The 21,564-nt window shown below is 38.8% G+C and overlaps 1 protein-coding gene across 1 annotated transcript; it reads right to left on the reverse strand.

The window, feature by feature from the left end:
• Positions 1–7,976: 7,976 nt before the first annotated feature.
• On the reverse strand, positions 7,977–20,621 carry rgs4 (regulator of G protein signaling 4). Its single transcript, XM_073476519.1, has 6 exons — positions 20,556–20,621; positions 14,630–14,844; positions 14,236–14,358; positions 12,286–12,350; positions 10,279–10,442; positions 7,977–9,487 (listed from the first exon to the last, which is right to left on the reverse strand). Exons 2-6 carry the CDS (start codon positions 14,671–14,673, stop codon positions 9,257–9,259), a joined length of 627 nt encoding a protein of 208 aa, XP_073332620.1. The 5' UTR covers positions 14,674–14,844; positions 20,556–20,621; the 3' UTR covers positions 7,977–9,256.
• Positions 20,622–21,564: the final 943 nt, after the last annotated feature.

The following is a 21,564-nucleotide window of genomic DNA, read 5'->3' on the forward strand; positions in this document are numbered from 1 at the left end:
ACTGACTTAATGGTTAATTAGAAATGGTCTGAAATCTGGAAGAATACAGAGACCATTTGGTTTGGAATGCGACCAGATAAGAATACCAGGCATAGGTCGTAAATTCAAAGACGGGAGTATCACATAGAACAACTCAGCAGAAGGTGTCCGATGTCCACTCTGTGGGTGTTTGTGGATCAGAAGTCATAGAGACAGAGAGAGAAATAGGTAGAAAGTGATCAGGCGTGTTACTTGATCTGCAAATGTAAAGACATTGTATTAACACATTCTGAGGACATTCGTTCGTCCCTCCTGGTGAACTGTCACAGGACTCACATGACCTGTGGGAAGAGTTGTATCTGTTCAAAAGGGGAGAGAGAGTTCAGAAATGGGAGAGTAAGTTCATCCAAAGGCTTTGGGTTGTAAATTAATTACAACTGTCCTCGTTTGAAGTCTTTATGGTCCAGAGAGGCACTGTCCTCTCTGCCAGGAGATAAGATGTGCCTGAAATGCGCCTCCTTCATGTAAATCTTCTTCATCCAGATGAAAAGGGTTAACAAGAAACAACAGGGCCTCAAGCTAATGCAGAGGCGATGGACAGAGGTTCCTACAGTGTGATTCGTCTGTTGTGGGCTCCTGGTAATAACATGTGGACTCTGAGGAAGAAGTGGAAAAGGCTCATTCAAAGGTAAAGAAAACTCAACGATCTAGTTGAAAACAAAATATGAATATTCCACTTCCACTAGATCCCCCTAGATCACACACTATAACTTTAATGTTATATAATATAGCCTAATATTGTACAAGCAATCCCTTCATTGTAACAGCATTTATCAGTTTGTTGGCACAATTTAATTTATTGTTTCTTGTGTTGGATTGATTTAGAAATTTAAAAACTTGGTTTTGGGACACATTTAAGCCAAAAGCTCCCATAGTTGTCCTTAAAGCTGTACCTATTCATATAGATTTTAAACATGAAATGGCATGTTAAAACTTACTAACAGGCTCACATAGACATTCTAAGTGTCTGACAACATTATTGAAAGGATCCCTTAAAGACTTATCAGCTGCTTTACAGGATGAGGGTGAATTTGACCACCTGGCATGCAGTAGGGTGTACTGAATCTGTATTCATGCGGAGGACTAGCCATATTATCTCAAACCAGATGGTGCAAAGTGGAAGTGAACTCAAAATCTATATATGACTTCACAATCTAATGTAGTGCCACTAAATGGAAGCACATGTGCAGGAGAATGAAGCTCAACAAATATTACCTTGGTTGAGCATATAAACTTGTGTACCATCTATTTTATAGAACGTGTTTCATTTTTTGTTTTTACAAGGAAACAGCACATAATAAACACAACTCACACTTCTACCTGTGTATTCTGACACTATGATTTAACATGAGTTACAGCTTTGATTCTGACCGTGGAGTGACCCTCTGACGTGAAAGGGGAAGGTCTTTCACGTATTTTCCATCCCGTGTCATCTCTCACCTGCCCACCAGCTGCCTTCAGTTTGTCTCTCCGGCCTTCACACCTGCTTCTTATCAGCTACTCCTGCTGAGCTGCCACCCACCTGCTCAGCCGCACCTCATCTTCTAATCAAGCTTCCTGTAAGTATATCCCTCCCTCAACACACTTATGTAAGAGCCGGCTTTGTTACCTTGTCTGACTCTCTTGAAGCGATCATTTCACCCACAATCTTTTGAGTTTCAAACACACCTTGTCTAAAATGTTTGAAGTTTAATGGAGAAATTAAGGAGAAAGTGAAAAATTTAACCTCATCATTATTTGAACAAATAGCACCTGCAGAGGTAGCACAGATTATGTAGTTTGAGTTAGCATGGATTGCCTTGGCTCCCTTTGCAGCAATTAACTATCAACTTTTAAAAAATCAATATATGGAAAAAAAGCAGCAAATGAGTGAAAGACAAAGGAGGAGATGACCCAGTGACATGAGGTTACCTAACAAATGACGAATGAGTCTGGCCAAAGGGAGCATAATTGGGGCCAAATGTTAAATTTTCTTATTTTAGTCGGAACAAGGCTTTATATTTTTTGGCATGTATTTCTGTTTTGCCTCAGCGGTGCAGGTTAGATTAGATGGGATTTGTTACTTTATCTAAAATAGGGAGGACATCAAGATTTCATTGCCAAGACTGCACTTTGTGTTCAACAAAGTCTCCCTCACTATTCAATATGCTGGATAATGGGGTCTCTCAAGTAATGTGGCAAGTTTAAAAGGACCAAAGGGGAAATAGATATGTGCAAGCTGAGCCATGACCTGCGATGTTTGGACTGTATTTCTTTAATGTGGTCATAACGTTCTCCTATAAAACTGATCTCCACTCATCCGCACTTGCAAAATGTTCATGTGTTTGCCAATGAAAAGAAGAGATATCACCTGATCCCAAACCATCAGTTTTCTCTTACAGTGTGTATTCTGTTAATATGACGGTTAAGAAGTCATCAGCGAAATAGGCTCTGTATTGTTAAAACATTACACAGATAAAGAAACGTTTCCAACGTTATATTACTTTTATTAAACCTGTATGTAATGCTGTGAATCCTACCCTCTCATTGAAGTTACATAGAGCAGAAACAAAAGACCGCCATTTATAAATAGATTTCACCTACAGGTAAAGACTTTTATTTTGAAAAACTATTATAGTGTCTTATAAATGTTTAATGATGGTACTATAACTGCACACAATCAAGTGTCTAAACATGTCACAAGGCTGAAACATAAAAACAACACAACGAAAAGCAGACAGGACAGTGAGATGAATCACATTAGTCCTGCACTGTTTATTATTGCGACTTCTCAGGACAATAAACCAGAGATCCAGACACACAGCCCTGGGGATGTATGTAGAGCGCGTGCGCGTGTTTGTGTCATAGAGATTAGTGGCTCTACGCGTGCACATGTCAGCATGTACGTGCTTCATCACATGCATGATCACATTAGAGCAGCAGATCATCCTGTCAGGTTTTAATTAGCAGGCCTGACAGCTGCTTGGCGTTAGGAAGGCGGGAGGGAAAATCCAGCGATAAGCAGGTTAATGCTGCATAAAGGTCTGATCAGGCCTCAGAATCTGAATAGATTCTAGGTAGTATTACAGCTGCGGGCCAACAGCACAAACACAAGCGTCTACATAGATGCTGTAGATGCTTGTCTTGTCCAAAATTACACTGTGTGGTCAGTGGCAGGAAGTCCCTCTGTACACACAGGACCTGGTGAATCAAAACTTAAATAGAATCATTTCTTCCTTATTGCGATGTTAAAATTAACATGCAATAGTAATGTATCAAGCTAAAGTGACAACCAGTGGGATTTTAGTCATGAAGAATAGGGCAGTTTTAGTAAGGACAGGCAGAAGGGTGCAATTAAGCAAAATGTTTAATGGCTTGGATCAGACTACTTTGAAACGTGGTTAGTTACTGAATACAAATCACATTGCCCTTTACGAAAACAGTCCTGGCACCGACTCCAGGTGTACTGTGTGTATTCTACAACATGTGGGTTCTTTTTTGTACTTTTGTTGCTGCTGATTTTTTTAATCAAAGGCCAAATGGAGGACTTTGCTCTTGTAATGCAAGAAACCACAAAATGTTCATCTTCCATTTTCAATGTAAATATAAGGGATAAAAACTAATTTAATTAAAAATGTAAAAGATGTAAACAAGTCATCATTGACAATGTAACATAGTTCTGTCCCTATAAATAATCTGCAAAGACAAAAGAAAACTCTCAACTTTATCTTACTTTAAACAAAGAATCAACTGTACGTCCCTCACTCATTTAGATCAATTTCAGTTACAGCCACAAAGTGGTTCCCATGTAATGTTGGTGATCAGTGTGCATTTGTTTGACAGTTATGTGTTAGCTGGATGTGTAATTCAGGACCAGATGGACGCAGGCCTTTTGTGGGCTCAAGTTTTGCGTTGACAAGCCTTTTATATATCTAAAAAGGCTGTTGAAGTAGGTTCTTGAGGCTTTGTTTGCAGGAATAATTACAGTAATTATGACTGTCCATTTCTCACTGTCAGCATGAGGTCTAGTCTCAATATAAAGGAGCACTTGATGTCAGAGTTTATATATGATGGATTTCTCCTGTCAAAAAGAAAAATAAAAACAATAAATATTTTTTCATTTGCACTAGTTGTATTTGTTTACAATCTACAGAATAGCTGACTTGATTGCTGCTTTTTTGTGTATATTTATAGTGTATATACACATTTCTCGCCTACTTATGTGTACATAATAGTTCTATAATTATGGCCTACCTATGGCCTACCTTTGATCAGTTTTGTTCTCCTGATTGTGAACTGTGTCTATGTCTATCTTCCTGTCAGTTGTTCTGTGTGTAAGTACATTGAAAACAATGTTAAAAAATGAGTCAAACTGTGTACACATACTTGGCCAATAAAGCCCGTAAAGAGTCCAAAATCTGAAGGTTTTGCTCCGAATTCTAGCTGCTGGCCCTCTCACAGAGTCCTCCTAACTACTCCCACACTCTCGTTTATTTTAGATGACGGATAAGATTCACACCAGCACAGCGGCCCCAGTGGATTTATCACATTCTTGTAGACTCCCGTGTTTTAGCTGCAGAATCCAGGCATACTGAGGCTGACATACATACAGCAGTATATCAGACAGAAATTTGGTCTTTTTACGTACACTATGCATGACTCATCCTCAGCGTAACCGTCACTGCAATGATCTTCTCAAAGGAAAAATGAATAAGATGAATAAGATGAATACCATCAACAGCTCAGCGTGTTCAGGATGTTTTCAAAGATCAACCCATTTTAGGTCTGCATGGAAAATCTCCTGGAGTCCTAATCCACTTTGATGGGCCTGTATAAGGGTATTGGTGAATTATTAACCTGAGCACTTCTACAGATTTTGCCTATAAAAAACCTATTGAGGCATCTTTGATTCTATTTTTATGCCTTACTAAGCAGGAAGGCACTCAAACGGAATTAACAGAAAGTAAATATTTTGGCATGTTTTCCCTCTCCCCGTCTGTTCAAGTTAAATGTGCAGAAGATCAAATTTTAGCAAGTTTATTTACTGTATAGTGCGTCACCATTGCAAATGTGTTGCCCTTAAATAGGCATGGAGTTGGGCTGAGAGTGTGAATACAGCTGCAGTAAACAGCCTCAACTTCATCTGGGTAAATAGAAAAAAATAGTCCACAAGGTGAACCAGTCTGAGATGCAGCTATGAGGACAAATCACAATTATTTTTAATAAAAAATAAGAGTAGCATTTGAAAGAGTGGAGGGTTCGCTCTGAAAATGAACTTCAGTTTCAAAAGCAGGTTTTAAAAAGCTTCAAACAAAGATTTAAATGTCATAATTGAAGGATTTTGCACACACAAATGAAAAGATGCTCGAAACACTGCAAACCAATCTGTGAGAGAACAAACCAGGACTCAAAACCAGCCAGCAAACAGTGGTGCTGCTACACATGTGCTTTTTGGTCAGATGTTAATTATGCCACAGAAAGTTCAAGATTTTTATTATGTCTTGCTTTCTGTCTTGAGTTCAAACTGTTTTCTTGTGAATATCATATAATATATGTTTCTGTAGACATTACAGAGTCATTGCAGGAGATAGAAGAGACCACATTATGTCTGCTGATTGTAGATGATTGCTGTGTGATTACAAAGGGACAGTCTGCCAGATTAAAGTTCTTTTTTTTTTACACATCCAAGGCAGTAGCTTACAAAAAGCTACGGCCTCATCAACTGGACATAACAAGTTTTATTAAGAGATAATCATCTTGCAATCATGAGAAGTAAAGCTGGACATCGACATCATAAAATGCTGAAATGAAAAGGAGAATGACTTCTTATCTGAACAGCAGTAGGACACTCCAGTTCATCAGTCAGAAACATCCAAAATTACATACATTTAAACTTTTAAACAACTTTTGATCAACATGTTAAGGTTCTTTTTGTTCTAATTGTTCACTTCAAACTGCACACAGTGAACAATGACCTTCCCTGATGATTTGAACAAACTCGCTGTATTTCAATTTAACTGAATTAAAATTGGCTTGCAATATACAAGTAAAGCTCAACACATTCACTTTAATTAGTCGTGCTGGGGACATGGTTGTATGAAAACATCAATTAGTCAATAGTCCACCACTTTGGTGCAACCTGAAAAATCTACGCAACTTTTGGATGACCATGAAGTTTTGTGCAAATATTGAAGATCGTTTTTCATTTCCTCTTGTGGCACCGTGAGTACCAATTTGTTTTGGTAACAGCTATTTGAAGGATTACAATACATATTTATGGTCTAAATTCATCTACTGTCCACTGTGACTTAGGCCCTATTTGAATGGGAGTTGAGTACTACCAGGAGACCTAATGTAATGTAGATATAACCACCGCACATCAGTGTTTCATGCAGTGCATTCGCACAGGATAAGTGAAATCTGTGTTTTACTTGATCTTACAGACATTATCTCCTCAATATGATGTCAAGGCTCCAAAACATCAACATATCAGAAGAAGCCACATTAATAATACAGTTTAGAGATGTGCCTACTTTCTGAATGTTACAAGCATAAAAACATTTACATCAAGTAAAAGATGCTTTGTGGTTGTACTGTTTTTTGTTGCTCCTAACCTTCTCTGTCATCATATAGTCAACCTCAGAGTACAGTTGTTGACTGCTGTTTAGCATATCATCTTATTTAATACTTGTTCAGTTGTCTGACAACAGAAAATAAATGTTTTTAAAAAATATGATGGGTACCCTGATAGCTCAACTGGTAGAGCAGACAACACCAGAGTCTAGCTAGCCCAATCTGGCCTGTGGCCTTTTGCTGCACTTCCCCTGACTTCCCCCACTCTCTGTCCCGTTTGCTGTCACTCTCTAAACTGTCCTGTCAAATAAAGGCTTAAAAGGCCAAAAAATAATCTTAAAAAGAGAAAAATACGACCCCTAATCACAGATTTGCAGAGGACTAATTTGATCACAGGGCCTCTGTGTTTGGTGAAATATAATAATTGGCAATGGAATTTTTACTTTACAAGTTTACAATTGCATGGGATTAAGATCTCAGACGATCTCTACCTAGAAATAAGGCTTTAGACAAGAAGCAGCAAATCAGCTGGGACAAACTACATGCAGGTCCGCATGCTGACAAATATTTCTGAAAAAGTTAAGGTAATGTAATGTTATCAAGTGCAGCCTTGTTAAGCTGCTAGACTGGCTGTGGACTCTTACACCCTATTCACAGGGTACCAGTATTAACAGGGAACTTCATGTGAATTAGAAATTAGAAATTGCCGCCCCATGTTTGTGTTTCATGTGGCACCTGTCTCTCCTTCAACAGCCATATTAAATGTTTTGATTTGCCTCCTGTCCACATGTGTGGCTTTGTGGCTGAACTTGAATATGACAACCTTTTGTTGTTCCTAAGTCATCACTTTTAAACGTCAATATAGCCGATTGTTAATGGACTTGCATTTCTATAGCACTTCACCAGTATTCTGACCGCTCAAAGCACTTTACATACCTTTCACATTCACGTATTCACACGCTGATGACAGAGGCTGCCATGCAAGGTGCCAACCTGCTCATCAGGAGCATTTTGGGGTTCAGTATCTTGCTCAAAGATACTTTGACATGCAGCCGGGGAGCCGTGGAATCTAACCAGCAACCTTCTGATTGCTGGACGACCTGCTCTACCACCTGATGTACAGTCGCCCAATGTTAATCAAAACACAACCTGAAATTACTGAGATGTTGATTTGCACAGGACGAGTAATAATACAGGACCTCTGACTTTGGCAAAATATGGTGGGTTGGGTGGAATTGTACTTTACAAATTACAGACATGGCAGATCTGCACAGGTGATCGCTGCAGGTGAGTGAAAGAGTTACCCAAGTAATACTACTCCCTTGCAAACAGGGCTTTAGACAAGAAGCAGCAACAACTGCTAGACTGGCTGCAGACTCAAACTCTGATTATCCAACACATCTTTATTTGTTGAATAGTTACAGATATGATATAAATAAGACAATGACATCATTTAATAAATGTCTACATACAGTATATAGTTTTCTGTCCATCACAGTGTATATTTTGAGAAAACACTTTAATATGCAAGGCGACATAAATACATACAATCAAAGTGAACACACCATTAATTACTCTGCACAACATTTGACAGATATAAACATCTGAATACAGTTACAAACTCTTTAAAATCAGGTCACAGTGTGACCTTTTCTCCTGCTGTCTGGTTACTATATGACATGCAACAGATAATCAATACTGCGATATTAAAGCATGCTTCCAATTCCTGTGAGGAGTACACAACGACAACGTTAGCACGGTGCAGAGATCTTGTCTAAATAGTACAGGCAGTTGTTACCATGGTTACCAAGTTCGACATCGATATCATCCATCTGTTGTATGAACATGTGATAGAACGTGTGTTAAATGTAAAGCTGGTGTGTGAGTCACTCTAGATGTATGTGCTCAAGTCAATATGTAACACAGTAACCATTCTGGGTCAAACAAAAGACTGTGACCACCAAAACTCACTGCACAGCACAGGAACAGATGATGTCTCATTCAATGTCATACCAAAAACATAACCCACACTAACACTAATGTTTTAATGCTTTACTTTTATAATAATTTGATTTTTGTGTGTGTTCTCATCAATTACAGTTAAGTTTTGTCATTCTTATGAAGATCTTGATACATTACTTTATAGATATAAGAACTTTACATGTTTTTACTCAAACAAATCCTCCACACTGCTCCATGTGCAGTAGGGTTGTTTGAAGGAGAGTCTGTTGGCTGCAGGTAGCTTTAGGTTGTGTTCTGTTATGACTATCAATGTAACCTGGCCATGACTCGGAGAACAGGTTATGTTCTTGCAATGAAACCAGAAGCAAAAGCTGATCTTCATAATACATGTTTAAACATTAATTTAATCCTTATTTATACACTCATCTTAAAATATTAAATACATGAGAGCTGATGATGAATGCAGTACAGGAAAATATTCAGATCTTTCTCTGTTATATCCACAAGTGGACATACAGAAGCAACTCCAAACCCTTAATGATCACCAAAGTCTTCATGTCTTTTTTTATACTTTAACTTCCTGTTAAAGTCTTCACCACATGTCACATTACCCTTTAAGTCACCACATACCAGTATCTACCAACTAATACATTTTCAGTCTTTGGCACCTTCTTCTAGTCTTTCTTTCCTGTTCGCTTGCTGTTTATGCGCCTCCTGTTAACGCCTGCCTGTTCTCAGCACAGTCACAGTTTTTCTTCTCCTGAGCAGTGGCGTTCTGACACAGTTTCTGCATCACTTTGGAGTTTAGAAAGCGCCTGTAGGAGTCTTTCTCCATCAAGGTGTAGATCATCTTCTGAGCCTCGCCGAAACAAGACGGGCAAGCGTTCTCGACATTCTGCTTCGTTTCCTCTCTAGTCACTGCGTCTAAGTTTACCTAAAATTACACCAAATGAAATAAAAGAAAAGGTTAAGGGTTAGGGTTATTCTTTTTTTTTTCATTATTCTTTTTTTTTTAACCAAGTAAGTCCCCTTGAGGTCAAAGATTAAACATATAAACTAGAAGGGAAACATAATTCAGAAAAGCAAAATCTGAACTTAAATTTCTCCTCTAACATCTAAAAAAAACCTTTTTATTATTATTGTTGAAGTCTGGCAACAGGAACGGCAGAAGGAAAAAAACAATGACAATTCACAAGTTTCAAAAAGAAAAAATATAGCAAAAACAACAAGGGTAATAATGAGAAAAACACTGTCACAAGGCAAAGCACAAAGCTCTGAGAAATATAGGGACAAAATACACCCAAATTTTTATCCTCAGTTTATTTTATTTTCATTTTTTCATTAAGAGTCAACCCAAAAGAAAGAACTGAGTAGAAAGCCAAATTCCCCTCATCCATGCAAAGTATCCAGCTCCCTGGATAATGATAAAACTCTCGAGTTTCAGCCTCTAATCAGGACAGTGCAGTATTCATAGCTGTGCAGACGCTATCAGCTTCAAGTGTTCACGTCATTGGAGGAGAATGTGCAGTTGCATTAATAAGATTTTACAATCATGCCTTTAAGGTGTTTTTCAGGCTTTGACCCAAAGTCAACATTTTATCCTTTTCCCTTTTTGTCCTTGGCTTCTTTAAATTCATTTCTGGCTTATTTTGTCTTCTACATTTTCAACTCTCTGAGGGTGTTACATCACCAGCGTTATCATCTGTTTCAGATAAAAGTCATTACCTCATGAGGAGCATCTGCCTCCACATACTGCTGGTAGATCTGCTTGGCTTGGGTCGACCGCTTAGAAGGTGAAGTCTTCTTGTAGTCTTCACAGGCAACCCAGAAGTCCATGTTCTCCTCGCTGAATTCTGACTTAAGGAAGCTGGTGAAGACCATACGACCCGCTGAGACAGACAGAAAAAATATGTTTGTCTTTAATATCCAGTGCACCTTATAGACCCACGAGTGCAGGTGTAGAAGTTTGTGACTGTAATGAAGTGTAATACATTTTGTATTCTCCTTTTAAAGAATATAAAACTACAGCCTTGTAAATCAAATCTGTCAAATTTTGTTGCCAGACTTGTTTTGAATCAGTGACACCAGTCCAACCGAAAGCTAGCCAAAATGCTGCTAACTACCTTGGTCCGATCTGAAAGCAATATGTGTGTTTGAATACCATCCCAATTTTGCCAGAAAACAGTCACCAATTAAATAAATTGACACATTTATTTTGAGACATTAGTATAATGACAGCAAGACAACATGAAAAAAAATGCTGCATTAAGCCGCAATTCAGGATGTTTCTCCGTGGGCCAAGTTTTGGCAGGACTTCTCCTCTCGCAACTGGAGTTAAATTTCTTCAGAGTTTCTGGTAATAGATGATTGTTTTGAGTGCGTAATGGATGAAAAAGTCACTTAAAAAAAAGCAGTGTAATTATACTGAGTTATTACATTTTTGTTGTCTTTTTGGAGACACATGACAGGGATTCTCTGCAGCCCAATATGTGTGATGTGTTCAAACTTTACAATTCTTTATGTTTCAATTTTAGTTACTTTCCATTTAAATGTTCAATTTTAAATTGTAACAACACTGTGCTGAGGGTCTGGTAAGGTTTGGGCACAAAAACCACTTGGTTAGGGTGAGCAAGAGATCATGTTTTGGCTGAGAATGCCTGGTTATGTTGCCATAAACACGGCTGGAAAACGTCCCAACGGTAGCCAAAATCAGTGGTCTCTCGCTTGGCAGCCATCTCGTGCAAACTTAACGTATCCGTGGTTTGCCAACATTTCATTCACGGTTATTGGCGATTGGGCTGGTTTTCCAATAACCAAAGCCAGTAAACAAAAGAGGAAAGTGCACACCTGAGCCCTTTAAGAGGATACATTTTTGTCAAATTGATAATCGTCTTCATCACTACTGCTCCAAAATCCTGCATGTCTAAGAGGACAGCTGGAGGACCCCGCTGAGGCCACGATGAGATAAACAAAATACGATCAACCAATGAAAGCTGACGGATGATGTCGGAAAGGAAGAAGGAGGATGCTTATGTTTGAGGGTCAGCGGATGAGGTCATGGAACAGAGCAGGTCAGAACTCCGCTGGTTCCCTCGAGGCTATTGCTCCCCTTTGTGTCCATGCACTCACACAGTGTAATTCTCAGCGGGCTTGTGTGCACACAGACATACATATACACACTCGACAGTGGTCAGCAAGCCCTGAGGGGCTGCTGAGGAGTGCCTCGAGACACGTAGCACAAGCGCAGAGCATGAGAACGCCTCAGAGACCTTCCTTTAACATCATGAAGACAGAATTAAAGTGTCAGAGGATCAGAGCAGGGTGATGCTAGTAAACTGCACTGTGAGGTCAACACATCTTCTGCACTTTCTTTCTTTCTTCCTGTTATCTCTAATTTTGTGACAAAGTGAAGAATAAAGAATCATTTATGAGATTGCCAAAACTTTACTGGCAATCATTAGCGAGGAATGTGAAGGTCAGGGTCTTGTCTGGTAATATTCCCATGATCACAGCAGCATTATGTCACAGGAGAATAGTGATGTTTATTTTAAAGATTCTTTTCATAAACCCTGAGAGAGATTCTGCCGGAAAACTAATGAGTGGAGCATCCGCCTGACTGCTGGTGTCAGGCTTATTAGTGTCAGGCAAAGTTCTTTGGATTTAAAGCTTGCTAGTCTAGTTCCAGTTGAGGTTGAACTATTCTTATGTGTGAAACAGTAATATAACACTTACTTTCACTGCTCATCATGTGGCTGAACGATTCCTTCCATTTCCCCACCTCAGCTGCAGTAGGCACCCTGAAACATAAGCGCAGACAGGTTTTTAATGAAGTTGCAGAGACTTTCCAAGCTGGAATCTTCATGCTACTATTTCCATGTAAATTACACTTCAGACTCACAAAATTTGTGTTTAGGGTGTATTAAGTATGGTTTCATTTAGAGCTTTATTATTTTTATCCCGATGTGCAAGTAATCCAATGGAAATCTTTATAAATACATTTCTATTGTGTATATCAATAAGACTGAGAACCTTTATCAACATATATCAATAAGGTTTAATAAAGTCATTGTTGGAGCAGTATTTCCTTGATTGCTGGCTCCCTGTCATCCAACTCAAACAAATAAAAAAAGATTTGAAATAAGGTTTCCATACAATAAAACCTAGGGGAACTCTAAACCGATCAGTAATAATCACCGGATCAATAATCGCAGCAAATCTCTTCCTACCAGCATTCATTATCTGGCATTTACCCAGCAAAACCTACAGTACAGTAATGCTCCTTCAACAATTTCACCACCTCAGAAACAACAGCCAAAAATAATCAGTAGCTATAAAGATTAGAAAAGACTAATCTATATTCATCTTAATCACTCGTCTTTGTGCTGTGAATGGAATGAGATATTGTTGCTGTGCGATAATAGCAGGAAAAATGAATGATTATTGATTTTCTATAACTCTGTCTGAATGGGCTGCATGTTCCTGAAAGGGAAAGGTCAGGGTGAGCATGGTCATTGCTCACCTGCTCATAAAGAGCACTAATTGCCTTTCTGAGGGAACACAGCCTCAGGGTGGGTCGTAAAGGCCAGAATAAGACATAAAATAAGACACAATGTGTTCCTCAGCCAGTGTGATTCAGTTTCAAAGTGTATACTGTAACAGAAACAGTCATTACAGTGTATGTCAGTGTAACATCAACCATGAAGGCTTTAGACATTTTTCTCCATGTTAACATGAACACATGATGGGAGAAGGGCTTCCAAAACAAAACAAAGCAAGCAAAAAGTCAAGCAGGAAGTCAGTATATATGTATTTCCCATTAAATAAAATGTTCTTTAACCAAATAAGTCAATGCACACTCATGCACGTCAACTCATCCATCACCTTTATCATTCAGTGACACTTTATAATAACATCATTGATAAATGGTAAGTTTATGGTATTTAATTACACTTGAATTAGTCGTTATTTGACTGTAAATAAACAACACAATGCTTTATTAACCATTAAGTAAGCGATTGTAAAGGTTTGTAAACATCAGTGGGCATCCAAAAGTTTATGGATGAACTGCACAGTATTTATTCACCATTTACTAAATATTACAGCAAAAGTTGCAACTTTACAACGAGTGAGTGCTGAATTAATGGTTTATGAAGAATTTCACAGTGAAACAACCAACTAAAGTTTAACTATAAATTTACCATTTATTAATGATGGTTATAGTAAGTGTTACCCATCATTCTGATCATCAAATGTCTCCTCAGGATAAAAGCCATGTGTTTTGGACTCGATGTGTATAAAAGGTAGTTTGGTCAATAAAAATTGTCCTCAAACTCAAAATATTAAAGTCCCTGCCTACAATCATTAACTGATGCCACTGATTAAACGGACCACATGCAGCATAAAGCAGAATTCATCAATGTTTGACTGAAATGTATCCTCCTTGTGCTTGCTAACACAGTATGTATTTCCCTGTGCAGAGCTTGTCCTGATGGGAATGCAATTAATGAATTCCTTCTAATGCAACAGAACTTTCCTTAAGAAACATGAATGGAGAACGAGTGTATTTTATCACAATCTGTCAATAAAATCTCCCCGAAATGAAGAATAAACACAAACATGAACAAACAAACAAACATGAAAGAATCAACAAAGTGCAAAGACACAGATTTTAGTTCCTCTGACCTCTTTGCAGCAGCAGCAGCAGCGGCAGCAGCAGTCGTGTTCACTTTCATCAGCTTCTGATCTGCTGCTTGGGGTTCTGGCTTCTGGAGTAAGAAGCTTATTTTGTGCTTGATGTCTTTGGCACTGTGGAGGACAGTGAGCGGAATGCATTTCAGTTTGTTTACAGTGGTAATATCCACACAAAGACTCACTTTGTATGAAGACGGTTTTATGTAATCAAGAGGTAAAAAAAATGGTTTGTCCTTTTCTTATCTTTAAGTGCTGTTTAAGTCATGTACTGGTTTTAATTTGTTAAAGATAAATCTCTGAAGCATTCACAGTTTCAGATATTTAAAAGCTACATTTACTGTCATTTTATCAGGAATATAAGAACACGTTCATGCACCTCACTTACCTTTTCAAGCATGTTGCAGGAAGTGTTGCAAGTCCTTTACACATGGTGGAGTGTTAAAGATCCAAAGTCAGTGCTGTTGTTGCAAATGATGACAGGGAGGTAACACTGTGAGAGTTCCTATAACAGTCGGTGTTCTCCAGTATGAGACAGAAGGCTGCTGGTGTCTCCACCCCCAGCACTGGTTTTATAGCTCCAGAGTGCACGATGACAGAAAACTGACCAATCACCATGCATAGGGAGAGAGAGCAGAGAGAGGGAGGCAGAGAGGGAGGATATTGGGGGGGGGGGGGGGGGGGGGGGGGGGGGTTACAGCAGTTGTAACCAAAACAAAAGGTGTTTTCACTGATGGGGCGACTCAAGCAACTGAGTGTGTGCATGGAAAAAAACAAACAAACTGAGTGAAAAGTCCAGGCATGGATAACGTCTTCAGTCTGCGCTTGTTGATGCATTCAGGGAGGTATTTTTGGGGAAAGTGTTGTAATTTGTTTTCATTGGTTGGATCCATTTTCCCTCAACATACAGCGTACAGCACGTTAGATTGGTGCCCCTCAATAAAAGCCTCTTTGTGTTCCAGTTTAATACGACATACTAACCCTTTACTGTTTATTATATCTGCTTTTTAAAACTAAGAATAACTCGTACTTTTCTTCTTTGCAGTAATGGGACATAATGTAATATATTATATATTATTATATATTCACTTTCAGCTGTCTCAGGAGTCATGTTTAGTTACTGCTGCTGAAAACACAATGTTTCCTGTGATGCTGCGTCATAATAAAAGCTTTTAAATGACTAAATAACAGGGGGCTTTTATTCTGAAGAAGTTATAACAAATTAAATGTGTTTGTAACTGAATTAGCAGAGCCACTTTGTTAGCGGTGATTCTTCGATAGTACTGCAGGGATCGAGACAAGAGCGTCATTGATTTAAAACACACATTCAAGCAGATAGCCCAGTCGTGGTGGAAAAGCACGGCATAAGTGTTTAATCCATGACTGTAGAAAATGAATGCCAATTAAACTGCATTAGGACAAAAAAAAAGGTTTTTTTCCAAAGGTTTAATACTTTCCTGGGCTTGTCTCACCACCATCCTCAACACACTGTAATACATACTGAATTTACTGTTTTGAACTGTGGTGTCATCAAGTGTTTTGATGGTGGTGTAGGGGTGGTAGGGCCACTGTTTTCGGTTCAGAGATTGCTCCGGGGTATAAGCAGTTTTGAGTGAGAACTTGCGGTTGTTTAGGGTCCTGTAGGGTGGGCGGTGCAGAGAGAAGAGAGGATGATGGGGAAGGTTTCATCTTTGACATTCGTGGCTGGGAGTAGTTCATTCATTTATGTGTGGTATTACAACTGTGTCTGTCAACAGAACACACATCAAGTGTTAACTGCATATTGCTTACTTTTTTGAGTACTACATTTTGTGACATGTCTACTCAAAACCTGCACAGGAATAGTTTGCATTATGGAAATGGGACACAGCTCACACTGTATACTGTGGTGAAATGTGTTCAAGCTGTGAGGGAGTATTTGGTGTTTCTGCATGTTCTATAGTTGAGTGTGCATGTCAGACATGACAGAGCAAAGTATCCACACTTTTTAAGGACTGACACCATTATGTGTAAATAATATATATCATGACCAAAGATAATAACAGCATTAAAATGAATAGAATTTGCACATCCGCTTAAAAACAACTGACTTTTTATACAGCATCTGCTGCTGAGCAACAGTTAGAGGCGCCACAGATCCACAGGGATCAGCTGTCTGAACAGTCCTCTGGCAGATTCTCCTCCTACTGTGTGATTTAGACCTTTTCTGACCTCAGTTGCTTTAAACAGGATTGCCGTCCATCCATGAATACAGAAACCAGCTCAAAAACACAGCAAGGTCTGTTCAGGCATTTTTCAAAGTGTTTTTTGAATATATAAAATAAATAATTATCATAATAACCATATTTTTGATATTGACACCATTCTTAACCAAAAAAAAGGCCAGGTGGATGACAGACTGAATTAATACAGAGAGGTCTGTGTTTATGAGTCAGACTTCCATTACCTGAAATGGGTTTCGGAACAAAAAGGTGTTTAATTAGTCCAGTCAACTTGCATGTTGGTATTGGGGAAATTTTGGCTGCACTTTCTCTTCCATTCTTGCCCGCTGAGCTTATCTTGTTTTTTTTTGTTTTCACTGAATTGAATATTGGATAGAATTTAAATAGCTTAAGTGTACTTCATTGTTTTGACTGAGGAGGTGCATGAGCTGTATCCTGCTCTCATAATCTGTTGTCACTTCTTAAAGTAACTGTTGAGGGACTGTGAAGCGTGTCAGAGACAATGAACCTTACAGCTTTGATCTGCTCATTCAACTTGACCTGAGAGGACAAACTGATTCAACATCTGCAGCCTCACTCTCAGGTGATAAATAAATAAGATCAAGCTGCAGACAAGCAGATGTAAGTTCAAAGTCTAGAGGATTACCATCTAAAAAATGCATGCATGAAAATAAACACGAGGTCCCTCTTTGATTCTCCCTATTTTACACATGACCTCATATCTATTTCTGTACCTGCCCTAGACAGTCTTTCCTTTATCTGATGCCGAAAATCAGCTTGGATTCTTTTCTTTGAGTGATTTAAGAGCAGCTTAAACGTACCTTGCTGATTTGTAGCTTACACGTGTTGGCATTTAAAGCATGGAGGGCTGCCAAAGGTTCTGTTTTAAAAGACGAATGAATTCAAACAGTGTGGTCAATTTTCAAAGAATGACTACAATCAGAGAGTAGGTCATTATGGTTGTTTGTGCTTTTGGTGAATGGGTCTCTAAATGTGCTGGCTCCCTATAATCTACTGACAAGCGTTTTTACACAGTTAACAATTCACTTTCATCTAAAAAAAAAAAATAAAAATTGCATATGAAATAAAACAAAGACCACCCTCAATTCCAACAAATAACAGTCATAGGAAAATGTAATGCATTTACAAAAACACCTTTTCAGAGAAACATGGTGCGTCATGACTTTTTTATATGTTTTTATTTTCATTTGCGTCAGTGACTGGGATGACAGCAGCCAAAGTTAAGTCATTATCTACTGACCCTGTTGCCAATGGAAAGTCAAGTGACATTTCGAATGTAAAGAACACGAACATATCAACATAAAATGACTGGCCCAGGGTGACCATCAGCACTGCCTTTGAGACAATGGTAACATTACTGCTTTATGCAAAATTTGATTGGCTGTATGGATATAAGGTCTCTTTCAACACAAACAGATATCTAATGGTATTCCATCAATGTTGGCTAATGCAAAACCTATATGAAATATGAATCTAACCCTTTAGGGCCTGGATTTTTTTTTTTTTTTCTCAAAGGAGAACACAGGACAGAGGTGATTTACAGAAATATACATGCTGTAGAAGACAAAAACAGTTACTTTAACAGATAATAGCTCTATTTGGTTTCTGTCAACAAGAAGGTTTATTATGAATTTTGACTCGCCCTCTCCTGTAACTAACTGATGCTCATCCAGACAGCAAGATATGATTAAAGCACCAGAAGCCAAGCGCACACAGCACCAAGGTGATGATTGGTCTGTGTGTTCCCCGTACACACACACACCTGTGAAGCCAACTCTTATCTCTCAACAGGCTTTTTCAACCCTAACCGCGTCTCATCAGGTGCTTCAATGGCTATATCCAGGCGTTAGCCAAGAGCTGTTGATGGACAGTGACAAGACTACAGAGAAGCTGTACAGAGCCGAGATTCTAGTCTAATTACAAAGATGAAAGACAAATATGAAAACTATAAAGTTACAGGAGAGAAAGTACTGCAGCATATTTTATCTTTTGAACGGTTATGGTATGATATCGTCAATGTTATTTAGAGAGAATTTTGTACACTTCTCAGATAAGGTTTCCTGAACTATTTGGAAAACAAAAAAGCTACTTTTCTTCTAAAACTAAAGAATGTTCATTAAATGCCACAATATTGATTTACTGAAGCACACTCAGCAATACATTTCCCCTGAAATGTAGGTCAGCTATTTAAAGGAACTTGGGGCAGGATCTGTGAAAAAATAAACATGCATTTTAAGTTTTTTAATGCTAATGGGTGATGAAGCATTCAAAACCAAAAAGAATGAGCCCACCCACGTATCTCTCCATTGCCTTGAATAGGCTGTGTGCTGCATAATGTACTGCAATTCGTGGTCCGAAATTCCCGCGCAGTCCTGCGGACGTGACGTCCGATGACGCTGAATGCGTGTCCTTGGATACGGGAAGAAGACAAGCGCGGTGGACCCCAACTAGTGTTTGGGTAGTAATGGATTCTGCTACGGCCAGCAAACGACCCACCACCACACAAAGTCAACTAAAAAGTCATACTAAGAAGAAAACGAAGGTTTTATCAGCGGCATGTCGTGAGTCGAAACAAAATTACGACCAAAGCCGGGCTGGCACCCGAATAAACATCGGATATGTGTTCGACTCATGGAGGCAGCTTCAGCTTGAATTGGGACTGAAAACAGACGCTGACATGGCTCATTTCCTAGTAACCAGGTAAGAAAACATTACAGGTCATGTTTAGAGCTTGATTTGAAAATCATATGAGATCACGAGGACTCGGAGTGACCTAACGTGCAAAGTAGCGTTAGCTGCAAACATGTAACTTAGTCCACCGCTGTGTAACACTGAATAGTTACAGACTGCGCATTTTCCACGGTCCTTTAGTCTGAAACCGAATAGTTAGAAATATGTCCCTTTATATATGGGACCGAAAGCCCAACCTGTTATCCGGGAGGTGATGTTAGCAGCTGGATGTAGCCACAGGCTAACGGTTTGTTTGTGTCTGTGTAGCAACATTAGCCGCTAACACACAGCAATCCCGTATCAGAGACAATATTTCTGTCCCCCAATATGCCGTCTTTGCTTTCGCCTGTGCCTTTCAGACTGCATCAACCGTAACGGTAAACTGCCGCGCTTGTGTGTCGCTACACACAGCGAGCCGGCTGTTTCATGTGTGTAGGGGATAAGGCATCAGCTGCACTGCTGTGAAGAGTTTATGCGCGCTCCCTCGCCGGCTTGGCTGATGGCTGCTGTTACCCTAACGACCGTCGTGTCACTATTGAGTCTTATTTCTTGATCCTGCCCCAAGTTCCTTTAAGTGACCTAAATAGTTGTGTTCAGTGTTTGTCCTGAAAGTTCACACTTCTCAATCCAGCAACAGGGTGACACTCCTTCAGTGCCCTGAGGTGAAAAAAACACACACTGGCCCTCAAAACAACCCCTAGAATAAACCAAAGAAATGCTGGCAATGTATTTTTCTGCAAACCACGGAAAGGTTGAAACTTCTCAATGTCTTTATTTTGCAACTTTACATTTCTTTATGTGAAATTTTTTGCTGTTACGTTTTGTTTTGCCTTACCTGGTAAGGCAAAACAAAACTCCTAAACCAAACAACAAAAAAAAAAAAAAACCCTAAACCTGAGTCATGGCTAGGGCAGCTAAACCACTTGGTTCAGGTTGGGCAAAGACTGTCTCAAAGAAAACGCTCTCAAGTCTGTCGTGCTCGCACTTTGTCTTTTGGCCCAGTGTTTTTTTTATAAAAGTGCAGTGTTAATTGTTAAAAGAAACCAATATACACTTAAGGCAGGAGACAAAATGCAGTCTGCTAAGTCATAACCGTACACCCATAAGACATCATCATCAACATCAATCATTATCTGCACAAACACGAGATCAGTTGATGGAAAAATCTAAGTTATTTTAACGTTTGATGATGCAATAAGGTCACATCGGGGCAACAGTGTTAACCACCCCAACTTATCTTACTGTTTCTCTCCCCTTTTTATGTGTTACACACATTTCCCCCACTCAAATAGTGACCCTAATTTGTTTTTATTGTACTGACCACAGGTAACTTTAGAATACCTTCATCTGCAGGTCATGGGAATTAGCCTCCAGTGTTGATGGTGTCTATATATAGATCCAGAGTAGAGTGTCCTCTTTTCCAATTTGCACTTCAGCCTGTCGTGTTTTCCAAAGCAAAACATCACAACTCTCGTTCTGTTTTGGCCCAAGCAAGATGAGTTATCTCAGGACACAGGCATGTAGAAAGGAAAACATCAGAGTTAAAAAAAGAAAAAAAAAAGGTTTTTTGATGTGTGCAGGGCACATTTACAATTTTATGGTGGGCTCCAAAGGTCAACCGGAGTCAAGGCAGCATCAAAGGGGTATACTACAAAGCAAGTTGATCATAGCCAGGCTTTTTTTTGCATTAGCTTGGTTGATAAAACCTAAAAACCCAATCAGAGATAATGATAATGATCGTGATAGGAGTTATCAAGTGTCTTTGTTCATCCAGGTATTATTTTAATCAGGCTGTGCCGGTTCTTTTAAAGGCGGTCCATTAGGGTCAACTTCCACACAAAATGGACCAATCACGTGCCACATACTTCAGTCAAGAGGAACATGTCTTTATAATGGAATATTAAAAATAGTCTTGCAAAAAGCAACACTGTTTCTGCGAATAAGGCGAGAGAGGAATGCTGGCAGAAAATAGCTAATTGTGTAAATTTGCAAGCTAATATGTTTATTTTACCACTAAATGCACCGTCAATGCCTTCAGTTTATTTCTAACATGACAACTGCACAAGCTCACAAGCTCTTAAACTCTAAACTTCATCGAGTATTTTAAATTATATTATATTATATTATATTATATTATATTAGTATATTATAGTATTTTTATTTTAAAAAATTGCACTTAAGAATTGCATTTAGATATGACACTGTTCCATTATGAAGATTCCATGAAAATCAATAATTGATGGAACAAAGTATGGATGGCGACTCCACTGTTTTCAAAAAGTCAGACTGTATGTAAGCTTATGAGAAAATTAACCAACTTCTCACTGGATTTATTACCTCAGTAAATAGT

This window comes from Pagrus major, chromosome 11, assembly GCF_040436345.1.
Source record: "Pagrus major chromosome 11, Pma_NU_1.0".
Lineage (NCBI taxonomy): Eukaryota > Metazoa > Chordata > Actinopteri > Spariformes > Sparidae > Pagrus > Pagrus major.

Excerpts from the sequence above, each read along its gene's own strand:
- rgs4 (XM_073476519.1), bottom strand. The coding sequence starts at position 14,673 with ATGTGTAAAGGACTTGCAACACTTCCTGCAACATGCTTGAAAAG. Across the intron at positions 10,443-12,285 it reads CCACATGATGAGCAGTGAAA|CGGGTCGTATGGTCTTCACC; the intron begins GTAAGTGTTATA and ends TGTCTGTCTCAG. Across the intron at positions 9,488-10,278 it reads AGGCAGATGCTCCTCATGAG|GTAAACTTAGACGCAGTGAC; the intron begins GTAATGACTTTT and ends GTGTAATTTTAG.